The 12,032-nt window shown below is 47.0% G+C and overlaps 1 protein-coding gene across 1 annotated transcript in view; it reads right to left on the minus strand.

Annotated features, from left to right (window-relative positions):
• Suv39h1 (SUV39H1 histone lysine methyltransferase) overlaps positions 1 to 12,032 on the minus strand; it is a 14,817-nt gene that overhangs the window by 1,255 nt on the left and 1,530 nt on the right. Inside the window, exons 2-6 of the mRNA XM_048796620.1 lie at positions 9,930 to 10,149; positions 7,783 to 8,445; positions 1,193 to 1,339; positions 978 to 1,107; positions 1 to 271 (exon numbers count right to left, since the gene is read on the minus strand). The exon at positions 1 to 271 is cut by the window's left edge and continues 1,255 nt beyond it. Of these exons, the coding sequence (XP_048652577.1) occupies positions 138 to 271; positions 978 to 1,107; positions 1,193 to 1,339; positions 7,783 to 8,445; positions 9,930 to 10,149 (1,294 nt within the window). The 3' untranslated portion in view covers positions 1 to 137. The remainder of the gene's footprint in view (positions 272 to 977; positions 1,108 to 1,192; positions 1,340 to 7,782; positions 8,446 to 9,929; positions 10,150 to 12,032) is intronic.

Consider the following 12,032-nt stretch of genomic DNA (forward strand, 5'->3'; position numbering starts at 1 on the left):
GGGGTAGAGGGGACAAGTGGGAGCAGGTGGAGGCAGGCGAGGCCCTGGCAGTCATTCCCCCATAGGAGGGAAGGAGTGGGGGAGGGGGAGGTGGCTTCAGACCCCCCTCAGTCAGTCTGGCCTCAAACTTCTCAGGGCTAGAAGAGGTATTTGCGGCAGGATTCAGTCCCACACTTGCATTCAATACGGACCCGCTTCTTGGGGGAGCCGGGGAGCCCAGCCAGGCCAAAGTTGGAGTCCATACGGGTACTCTCCATGTCCACGGGGTCCACTGTGGAATCACAGCCGGGAGAAGGGGGAGGGAGGGGATTTGTTAGAAGGCCTGGATGAAGCATCCTGCTACCCTTCACACCAGGAGACCCAGGGATCTTGGGAGCTGGAAGCAGGTTGGGATTTGAGTTAGGAGGGGATCTTAGGGATGATGGTTTGGGGCTAGAGCCTGAGCACAGCACCAAAGGGGTATTCAGGCCAGCGGGTAAGGGCTATTGGGAGAAGTGGGTAGTTGTCAGGGAACCAGGAGGATTGTGTCAGCTGGGGTCAGGAATGGAGGGCCACCTGGGTATCCATAGAAGCATCCTGTCCCAGATCCACACTGAGTCTCAGAGATGGCTAGTCTATCAAGGAAGGGACTGGTTTTCCAAAGGCCTGGACTGAGGAAAGTCACAGGGGGCTAGAGTAGAGAGGGGAAGGGGCAATTCAGTACAGATGGGAGCCAGAAGTGCCTAACTCTCCAGCCACATACATGTCCTCTCCCAGGAGGCCTGAGAGAAAATGGGACAAGTAACTCTGGGTTGGGGCCCCATGAGGGAGGCAGGGGTCTAAGAAACTTGACAGGAGACTGGGAGTCAGGAGGAGCATCTTAAAGCTCCAGCTAAAGAACTTCCCTTGCTTCCTTGAGTGACTGGTATGCCTTGGGTGGGGTCCTCACCATCCCACATCACCATGTACCCCTGCCCCTGGGCCCTTGCCACCCCCACCTTGCATGTTGTAATCAAAGGTGAGCTCCTCGCCTGCCCGGATGGTTCTTGTGGCAAAGAAAGCAATGCGGGGCAGCCGCTCATCAAGGTTGTCTATGAAGACGTTGTACACCTGTAGGTTGGGGTCACACTGGGCGAGAAAGAACAGTGGGAGGGTGAGGAGGGGCCCTGGCCTGCCCCTCCCAGCCCCCTCCCCACGTGCCGGGAGCACCCACACTATGGTTAACAAAGTGGGAGATGTTGCCATAATAGGCCGCATCCACAGTATACACGTCCTCCACGTAGTCCAGGTCGAAGAGGTAGGTGGCACCCTGACGGTCATAGATCTGGCCCCGCCGCTCCGCCTCCTCTGAGGTAATGATCTGCGGAAACGGTGGGGGAGATGGTAATCAAGGTTCAGGATAGCCAGCCCTGCTCTTGACCCCAGTGGCCTGGCCTCCTGGGAAGAGAAGAACAGTGAGCACCCACCCCATAGACACTTGGGGGACTATGATGTAATGCATCTGTCAGCCCTATCAGGGGCTTCCCACTTGCCCACTACCCCCCTTAGGCATCTGGATGGCAGGAAGAGTCTCTCAATGATGGGGGATTAGAGTGAAACAAAACCCCACCTTCTGTTGCCCAGTGAGACTGTATGAGATGTCCCAGAGCCTATCGAACCCTTGGGATAGAGCAATACAGGGACAAAGACACACAGAGAAACCCAGAGCAAGGGCAAGAAAGAATGAGATCCAGGGTACCATAGGGAGACAGGGGGAAAAACTGATCCAAGTCAAGAGGTTAGGAGCCAGTGCAAGTCCCAGCACAAGGGAAAGCCAGGTGGCTAGACAGACACAGGAGTGAGGGGAAGAAAGAGATCTGTGATGGTAGAGAAAAGGCCTGAGTGAACGGGAAAGAGACCCATACAAGAGTACTAGAAGCAGAGACAGAGTGAGAAACACATATGAAGCCCAGAGTGAAAACCAAGGTTCCTAGAGAAAGTCCAAGGCCAAGACCTCTGAGAGTCTGAAATGGCCAGCAAGAAGCTGTTGCCCCAAACTTAAGATATAGAATGACAAGACAATGAGAGCAAGCAGGAGAGGGTGGGAAAGAAAGGAAAACCAAAGTGCAGATGACAGAAGCCCTCCTACAGCAGTGTCAATAATTGGGGCTGAGAGAGCAGTAGGCACCTCCTACCACTTTAACTTCCCAGATGGGTCCCCTGCTATCCTAGTAAACAGAAAGGTGCTCCACCATCCCAGCTCCACCTGTACTTGTCTCTTAAAGCTGTTGATGGATCCTATTTCATATTCAAACAGATCTCTCCTCTCTGGCCCCAGGTCACCTCTCCCCCCACTCTGGGGCCAGTAACTGCCTCCAGCAGTGCCCAACTGTGGCTGACTGACTATGCCCTTCTCCAGGTGGAGGTCCCACTGTACCCAAGTCTGCCTCCTCTTCAGTCTGGGGTGCCCCCACTTCTGGGTTTCCTACTATCTTTTCCCCAAACCTTAGAGACAAATGCCAGAACTGTGTACAACCCATAGTCAGATCTGCAATAACTGTTTTCTTTTCCTTCTGCACTCTATCACAGTGACCTGTGCTCTGTCCAAGTGGTGTACTTCAGGCAACTCCAATGTTTTCTTCCTCCAAACCTCTTATTCCTTTCCCCTTCCTTCCTAAGAGATCCATTGCCCACTCCTTAGCCACATGCCAACAGTAGATACAAACCCAAGACCCTTCCTTACCCTGCCACCTATGGCCTGGGGACCATACTTTTCCAGCTTTCACATCTGTCCTCTTTCTTGTGTGACCACCCTACCATTCTCTAGTAATAGCCACACTGGTGTACTTAGTCTCCAATCTGCCTCTTATGCCATCACCTTCAGCCTATTCTATATGCCAATCGCTTATCAACTTTGCTTTTATGAAACCCAGATTTGCACAGGAGCCTCACTGCTCAATGCTCCCAGCTCCTGCTCCTTTCCTAGAGGAACTTAGCTCCCTCACACCCAATTTATGTTTTATTAAAAACATTTTTTAGTTGTCAATGGATCTTTATTTTATTTATTTATTTGTGGTACTGAGAATCGAACCCAGTGTCTCACACATGCTAGGCAAGCGCTCTACCACTGAGCCACAACCCAGCCCCAATCTGTTTTTTTGTTTACTCATTCATTCAGTGATTTTTTTTATTTGTGGTTTTGGAGATGGAACCCAGGGACTGCACATGCTAATAAGCATGTGTTCTCCTGCTGAGCCATACCCCCAGCCATTCAGTGGATTTGTGTTGAGGATTGAGGCCTACACTGTGCTTACTCCCAGCTGGCAGGGGTCAGAGTCTGGTGGGGCAGATACAGAGTACAGGCCTCATCCCTACCCTCAGGTGTCACAGAGATAACAGAAATGGAGTCAAGACAACCAGAGTGCAAGAGGTTGAAAAGGAAACAGTGCCGAGGGGGAAATCAAGGGGCAATGCAAGATATACATCCTTTAAAGCAAGCTGCAGCTCATAAAAGGGCATTACCACCAGGTTGAAGAGGGGGACTCTCTCCTGAGGGATGCAACAAAAGCCACAGGAAGCTGGGCAAGGTGGCACACACCTGTAACCCCAGTGACTCAGGAGGCTAAGGCAGGAGGATTGCAAGTTCAAATCCAGCCTCAGCAATAGATAGATAGATAGATAGATAGATAGATAGATAGATAGATAGGGCTAGGAATGTGGCTCAGTGCTTAAGCATCCCTGGGTTCAATCCTTGGTACAAAAAAAAAAAAAAAAAAAAAAAAAAGCCAGCAGGCCTGGCAGAGCACCAGTTATAGATACGTGGGCCCTTTTTTAACGTTTATTTTTTAACTTATTTTTATGTGGTGCTGAGGATCAAACCCAGTGCCTCTCACATGCTAGGCAAGCACTCTACCACTGAGCTAAAACTACACGCAGCCCTGGGGCCCCCTTTTATTTATTTTGCTCACTTTACTAGCTTTGAGACTCTGAGTAAGTTACTAAACCTCATTGGGCCTCCATTTTCTCATCTGTAGAATGGGAATGACAATGACAAAATCCCAACCTGACAGGCCCTGTGTAAAGACCAAACAAGATCATGGAAGGGCCAGGGATGTGGCTCAGTAGTAGAATGCTACCTCAGCATGCTCCAAGACCTGGGTTCCATCTCCAGCATGGTTAAAAAAAAAAAAAAAAAAGAAAACTAGACCATGGATCATAAATACAAAGTGTTTCTGTTAGGAACAAAGCAACATAAAGAGTAATTGAGTGCTGTACCTTATTGGGATCTAAGATGCTCCTTTATTTTATGTACCCTTTACCAAGAGAGGGAAAAGTGCTGCTAATTAAATGATATGGTATCATTTAATTAAACCAATTAAGACTCATCTTCATTTCAGAGATATTAAACTATGAAGAGAGTACATGTTTAAGAATGAATAAAATGTGCTAACATCCTCTGTAGGATGTGGATGAAAATGCTCTGCAAAAATGTCAAAGTTTGGGGGCTGGGGTTTTAGCTCAGCGGTAGAGCACTTGCCTAGCACCCCTGGGTTCAATCCTCAGTACCACATAGAAATACAACTAAACTACAACTACAACTAAAAAATATATTTTTTTAAAAAAAATGTCAAAGTTTGGACCAAACAAGGAAGGGTGCAAAGGAGTAAAGGGCTGCCCATGTGGCAGAAACTGTCAGTACAGATTGTTGGTGTCCCTAGAGGGGAAGAAGAGCATGGCATCCAGGTTTCATAGCACCTAGGAAGTATCTGGAACCACATAATACAGTAATGTCTCTGTGATAAAATACAGAATATTCACTCCAAATAGGATAACAAAGACTATAAATAAGCCCTTTTGAGGTCAGGTTGGGGTTTGCAGCCAGATGGGTTACAAAAAACCCTTTCACTTTCTGAGCATTTTGGATTTACTGACTTTTGGACTCTACCAGCTAACACCTGAGTCTCACTGTGTACTGAGCACTGTTTCACATAGAATAACTAGTTAAGCCGAGCATGGTGGCACATGCCTGTAATCCCTGTGGCTCGGGAGGCTTAGGCAGGAGGATTTTAAGTTCAAAGTCAGCCTCTCAGCAACTTAACGAGACCCTAAGCAACTGAGCAAGACACTGTCTCTAAATTTAAAAATATATAAAAAGACTGGGGATGTGGCTAAGTGGTAAAGCACCCTTGGGTTTAATCCCTGGTACCAAAACAAACAAACAAACAAAAAACACTAGTTAAATGTTTCTAACAGGAGAGACCAGTAATGTAGAGGAAGGAGATCAGCGGAAAGGAGAGAAAAGGGGAGATACTACTGGGGAATGAGATTGAGTAAATTATGCTATGTACAGATATGAATGTAGAACAATGAATTCCTCTTTTATATATAACTATAATGTACCAATTAATTTTTTAAAATAAATACCTCTAACAAGCATATAAAGTGGGTGTTGTTATCATTCCCATTTTCCAGATTAGGAAACTGAGAGGTGAAGAGGGATGCAATCTCAGGCAGGCTGGCTTCAGGGCTCACCCTCCTACCCACTTGCTGCGCTGCCTCTTCCAAAGCCATGTGGGAAGATAAATTTGGTTCTGGCAGGGTTTGGAGACCTGTTGCCTCACTGAGAGGATTCATAGGTCTTAGGGTGCCAGAGGGGGCCTGAAAGTCACTGAATGTAGCAAAGTGGGAGATCAAGGAACCATGGAGAGGGCTGGGGTCGTGGCTCAGCGGTAGAGCACTCACCTCACATGTACGAGACCCTGGGTTCAATCCTCAGCACCACATAAAAATAAATGAATAAAATAAAGGTATCCTGTCCAACTACAACTAAAGAATAAATATTTGGGAAAAAAGGAACTGTGGAGAGAATGTGTGGAGAGTGGGAAGAGTGAGGAAAGAGTGAGAAGGCCCCTGAAAACCTTGCTGTTTCTGTATAGAGGAGTGAAGACATTAAGCTCAGAGAACTCAGGCTGCCTGTGGACTATAGGCTCTTCCTCCTGTATGTCCCTGTGTTTTCTTCCATTCAGCATGGTTAGGCCAAAATGCTTCCAGCTCAGGACAGCATCTAAGACTGTCCAGGGCCAATGGGATCTGGATAACTCCCCCTCTGGACCTGTCAGGGGCCACCCACAGTAAGCATACACCCTCCTCAAGATCCAGAGTATCAGGTCCCTGAGAATGTACAAACTTCCTTCAGCTTGTCAGAGTGACTACAGGTATAGACCTAAGTCCCAGGCTATCCAGATCCATTGGGGATGAGGATACTTCTTTTTTCTGACTCAGGACAGCATGAGTGTGGAAACTTTCTAAGTCAGGGCCCTCTGTAGTGTGGAGAGCTTGAGCCCTTCCTCCAGGTCATTGGGTCACTCTAAGATGTGGATCCCTATTCCTGCTGCTGACAGGAACCCTCTGGGTGTGGACGCCTCCTCCTTCCTCAGACTGTCTGGCCCTCCAGCATGTGGCTATTTCCTCCAGCAGATCATCTCGGGTGTGGCAGTCCCTTTGTCCAGACTGTTAGGTCCTTCTGTGTTGTAGATGGTTCTGCCTCTTGGATCTGATTTCTCTACTCTCTGGTTCCTCAAAATGGGAGCCTCTCCTCACTATCAGTGTCATTACTACAGTGTAGACACCCTTAGGTATGTGTCCCTCAGGCCACTTTCTGTCATTTCTCAACCATATCACACCCCTGATATATATATTATGGAAGTATATGGAGGTATTTGGGGTTGTCCTGACTCTATGGCACACTTATAGATTTAGATGGTCAAGGTTCAGAGATGCTAAATATCTCCCAATGTATGATACAGGTATACATGAAAAAGAATTGCTCCCCGACAAATGCTCATCATGTTCTATGTTAGGAGGTGACACGTTCTGTTGTAGTCCCTTGCAGATTACTCACCTAGACCCCTTCTGTTTTGCACCTGAGCACACAGCTAAAGCACACATACCCACACCCACCCCCCGCCTCCCTTACACTGAGGTAAGGCCAGTGGCTCAGTTCCAGTCAATAAAGTGTGGGCAGAAGTGACATGCACTGCATCCAGACCTGAGCCATTAGAACCCTAACTATCTATCCCCAACTGGGCCCACCCGCCAAGCAATGCTGACAAACTAGCAACGACTTAGATATTCAAAAGCACAGGAAAGTCACAAGAGGGAAAGAACCTAAATGTTAGAGTCACTGTGAAATGATGCCCACCCAAACACCCACACTGGACCATTCGTGAGCAAACCAGCTCCTGATGTGCAGAACCACTAAGATTTGGGGGTTGTACATTATAGCAGCTGGCCTGTCTAATGTACCCTGTCTTTCCCCAGGGTGACCTGAAAGTCTACAGAAGGTAGCCAACCTCTGTCCAAGATGTGTCTCTGTCCTATTCTAGAATTTTCACCTTCCTTTTGTGTAGTATAGTGAAAGGTGTTTCTTTGGGTAGATGATGCTTGTGATAAGATGGCCCCTTGTGAGATAAGAAGGGGACAGGCCTTTTCAGGTGACACAACCCTGTGCTTTTAGACCACATAACCTCTGAAAGAATTAACCTTAGTTCCCACTTTCCTTCTTTGCTAGGTACCCTTATGAAGCCACCCCTGTCCAGAAGTACTTCAATCTTCTTTTCATTACAAGCATGGTCATGCTGATGTGTACCAGCTTGGAATACTAGCCCCTACCAGGATGCTGCTATGACACTCAGAACCACCTCTCAGGCCTTTCCCACAAGGAAAGCAGGGGAGTTTCAAATACACACTGCAGAAGCTGGATGCATACATAGCAAGACACATAATAGGAAAAGCTGCACACGCATGCCAATCCCATCTCCCTACCTCTCCCACATACTCCATGACGAAGCTGTTCTTGCGAATCTTCTCTAGAGTGCGTACACCCCAGCCACGCCCATCATCTGTGCGGAAGATGCAGAGATCATAGCGGATGCCCTTCTGTACTACGCGGTTGGGGCAGTCATAGCCGCAGCGGCAGCGGGAGTTGCACTCATAGATGGGCAGACCGGCTCGCAGCCGCACCTGGCCTTGGTCATTGTAGGCAAATTTATGCAGGGATGCCCCAGGGCAGCAGCCTCCAGCTGGTGCCCATAGACAGTCCTGACACTCGCAGCCTACGGCCACCTGGTTGAGAGTGATACCCTCACCAACACGGTACTCATTGATATACACAAAGGCCCGTGGGGGGCCATCCAGGTCCACCTCATTCTCCACAGTAATGCGTCCTAGGTGGCTGCGCTTGGCATTGAGCTCCTGCTCCCAGCGCTGAAGTGCCCGCCTCTGCTTGGCCTTCTGCACGAGGTAGTTGGCCAAACTTGGGTCCAGATGCCGGGGTGGCTTCAACCTGTGATGCCGGCGGAGCAGCTCCTTTTCTAAGTCCTTGTGGAACTGCTTGAGAATGCGCACACACTTGAGATTCTGCCTTGGTTCCCAGGTGCTCTCTGAGTCAGGGTATCCACGCCACTTTACCAGGTAATATTCCTGTTCCTATTGAAGGGGGGCAGAGGTTTGAGGTCACCGGAAGTGGTGAGACCTGTGGGACAACGGAGACCATTCACCCCTTCCCACTCCTCTTCTGGAACGATTCTGTGCAATGGCTAGAAAGCATGGAGCTCTGGAATGAGGATTATTAGGTTCAACTCCCACTCTTCCTCCTTACTATCTGTCCAAATTCCTACTTTTTTTTTGGTACCAGGGATTGAACTCAGGGGTGTTTAACCACTGGGCAACATCACTAGTCCTTTTTATTTATTATTTTGAGACAGGGTCTCGCTAAGTTACTTAGGGCCTCACTAAGTTATAAGGCTGGCTTTGAACTTGCAATTCTCCTGTCTCAGTCTCCCAAGCCACTGGGATTACAGGTGTGCACCAACATGCCCAGCTCCTACTTTTCATGTAATCTTCCAAACCTACTCCTTCCTCTGTCTTCTCCATCATTTCTTCCTTCCTTCTAGCTATTCTGGCCCAAACTCCTGGAGTCATCCTTGACTAGTCATTTGCTCCCACACCCTACATCTACCCTCAGCACATCCTGTTAGCCCCATCTTCTAAATACATCTGGAATCTGACCCCTTCAAACCATCAAATAACCATATGGCTTGCCAAGCCCCAGGAGTCCAGGAGCTATCTCACTGGTTCCCATTTCTGCCCTTGTCCCTATATGTTATTCTCTACCCAGCAGCCAGAGAAAGATTTTATTGCTGGGAGGCAACTAGAGGACAGAGTTTAATAGCACATATTCTAAAGTTAGACATCTGGGTACAAATCATCCATCTGTAGCTCCCTGGCTTTAACTCTGCTGGGCCTTAGTTTCCTTGTATTCAACAAAGAAAATAGCTAACATTTTTATGCCATCTATAAAGTAACAGGTACTGTGCTAAGCAACTGACATGTCCTAGTAACAAACTTAATCCTCACAACTCTGTATGAGGTAGATACTAGTAGTCCTCCCCATTTTACAGACAAGGAAAAAAAAGTCCAAAGAGTTTGGGTAATTACTCAGCCAGAGTTTGAACCCAAGCACACTGGCTCTAGTCTGCTCACCTAACTATCCTGGCTTACTTCCTCTGGCAATCATTAACTGTTGCCACTTACACAGTGCAGTGGGAGGATTAAATAAGTTTCTGAGAGGAAGTGCCTGGCAGGCTGAAAGTGCTCAATAACCATTTGCTATCATCAAATCCCCTCTTGGGCTCAGCATCTCATCTCTGCAATTGTTTTGTATTTCTAGGGTGGTAGAAGAAAGACTTATTTGGGGATTTGTTCTGGCTCCTGTCCCCCTCAAAAAGCCACTTAAGTTTCTCCACCTGTAAAATGAGAATAAGTGGATTTCTTCATCTTTTATTTTTCAGGAAGGAACAGAAAAGAAAATTCTCTTTGGAAACCAAGGAGGGCAGTGAGGGGCAAAGGGGTTAGAGGGTCAATTTCCTTGAAACCTGCTCTCTCCCAGGACATCTTGGGCCCAGACTCACTCGGATCTTCTTGTAATCACACAGGTACTCGACTTCAAAATCATAGAGGTTCCTCTTAGAGATGCCAAGGGCAGGGCAGGACAGCTTGGCCAGGCGGCACAGATCCTGCAACTGATTCCAAGAAGACTTGCAACACACACTGCAGCCTGGAACAAGGTGGGTGAAAATAGCTGTTATTGGACAGCCTGGCCAATTCAGGGATCTATGAGGACCCCAAATCCTATCTGGGACATCCTAAGGACTGCCTAGGAGTCAGATAAATTTAATATACAGGCTTTGCCCAATACTGAGACCCTTAAATGTGTCTTTCCCTTGAATCTCAATGCTCAATGTCAAAGGGTATCCCTGGAGCCAACAGCACTCAGAATAAGGTTTGTTACAATCATAGTCCCAAAGGAATCTATTCCCAGAGCTTCTAACTCCTTCTACACTATTCTTAAAACTCCCTGCTTACACTATTCTGATAAACTCACCTTCAAGACCAGCTCTGGGAATAGTCCCAAAGGAATCTATTCCCAGAGCTTCTAACTTCTTTTACACTATTCTTAAAACTCCCTGCCTACACTATTCTGATAAACTCACCTTCAAGACCAGCTCATCCTTCCCCCTGCTTAGCAAAAGAAAGAGACCAACCCCCCATCTCAGTAGGGTGTATTGCCCTAAGGCAGGTGGGGTGGGGATGGGATTAAAACCTCATGGGCACCAAACAAAGGTGTAACTGGAAAGACTGGTCTTCAATCTATAACTCCTGGGCCAGATGTTTTTTGGAATTCAAATTTTGAGGGATTTTACAAGTGTAATTTAATAAATATATCCCATTTATTAATCCCTGGCCTAGTGTGTTCAAGGTCCTCAAGCCATAATTAAACACTTCTGCAGCAAAAGTATGAGTTTTCCACATTAAACAGGAAAAATAAAGATGTAGAAAACTTCATTGAATAGTCCAACTTTTAAAAATCTCCTTTTACCATGAATGGTACCAAATTTAAGAAAAAGATACATTTTCAGGGCTTTTTAGATTTTTTAATTATAAATAAAGAGTATGGAATAATACTACATTTCAGGAAGCTTCCTTTAATGATTGTCTGTGGCACCTTAAATACACAAAGTAAAATTTTCCATACTGCTACATTTTAACTTTGTCTCATTCCTATTTAGGTGACAGATGTAGAGCTCAAGCAAAGGGCTGTGCTCTGAATTCAGAAACACAAAACAATATAGGTTAGTGACATCCATTCTTTTAAATATACACGAAATATTCCTGGGGGGGGTTGCCAAATTTTTTCAAAATATGGGGGTGTAAGGATACAGATATTTCTTATTCAAGGCACATCCTTCATTAATGTGCTTAAGAAGCCATTTTATGAAATAATGTTACAAAACATTTGATTCAGAATAACCAGTTCATCCTATTCCACTCTTTTAAAAAATGTTTCTTATTTCTATCTCCTGTGACAAGCATGAAACATTTAATTTCATGATGAAATACTCTAGATGTCAACCTAAAAACTCAGAAGAGCCATTGAAAAATATATATATATTTTTTTGTCCGATTCCCCTACACTTAGCAGGGCCTAGTGGAGACTGAACCTGTGCCCATGCTACTCTCTCCCCATGATGCCTCCCTTCCAAAGCCCTTAACTTGCATTTGAAACCCCACTGAAGTGGTCCCAACTAACATCTCCAGCTGCTGGCTCTGCAATGACCACAGCTTTATTCCCCTACCCCTCAGAGGTTCCGCTCCCACTTGTGGAATCCATCCTTCCTCACAGCTTCATTCACGCAGTGGAACCCCCACAACACACAATCACCCCTCTTTCACCACACATGGGGGAGTCCAGCGCTACTATTAGGGAGGCCCCATTCCCTTCTTTGGGGGGGAATCCTCTACTCCAAACCCTTTCCACATCACGCTGAGGTGATACCCCCTCAGCGAAAAATTCGCCAGTTCCCCAACTCTAATGGAGTGATCTGTCCCCCTTCTCTTCCCTCCCCTTCCGGCGTCTCGCGTGGACACCGAAAGGGTAACGGTCACCGGGGGCCAATTTTCCCGCGCGCGGGAAAATTGGCCCCCGGTGACCGTTACCCTTTCGGTGTCCACGC

This window comes from Marmota marmota, unplaced genomic scaffold (assembly GCF_001458135.2).
Source record: "Marmota marmota marmota unplaced genomic scaffold, marMar, whole genome shotgun sequence".
Taxonomy (NCBI): Eukaryota; Metazoa; Chordata; class Mammalia; order Rodentia; family Sciuridae; genus Marmota; species Marmota marmota.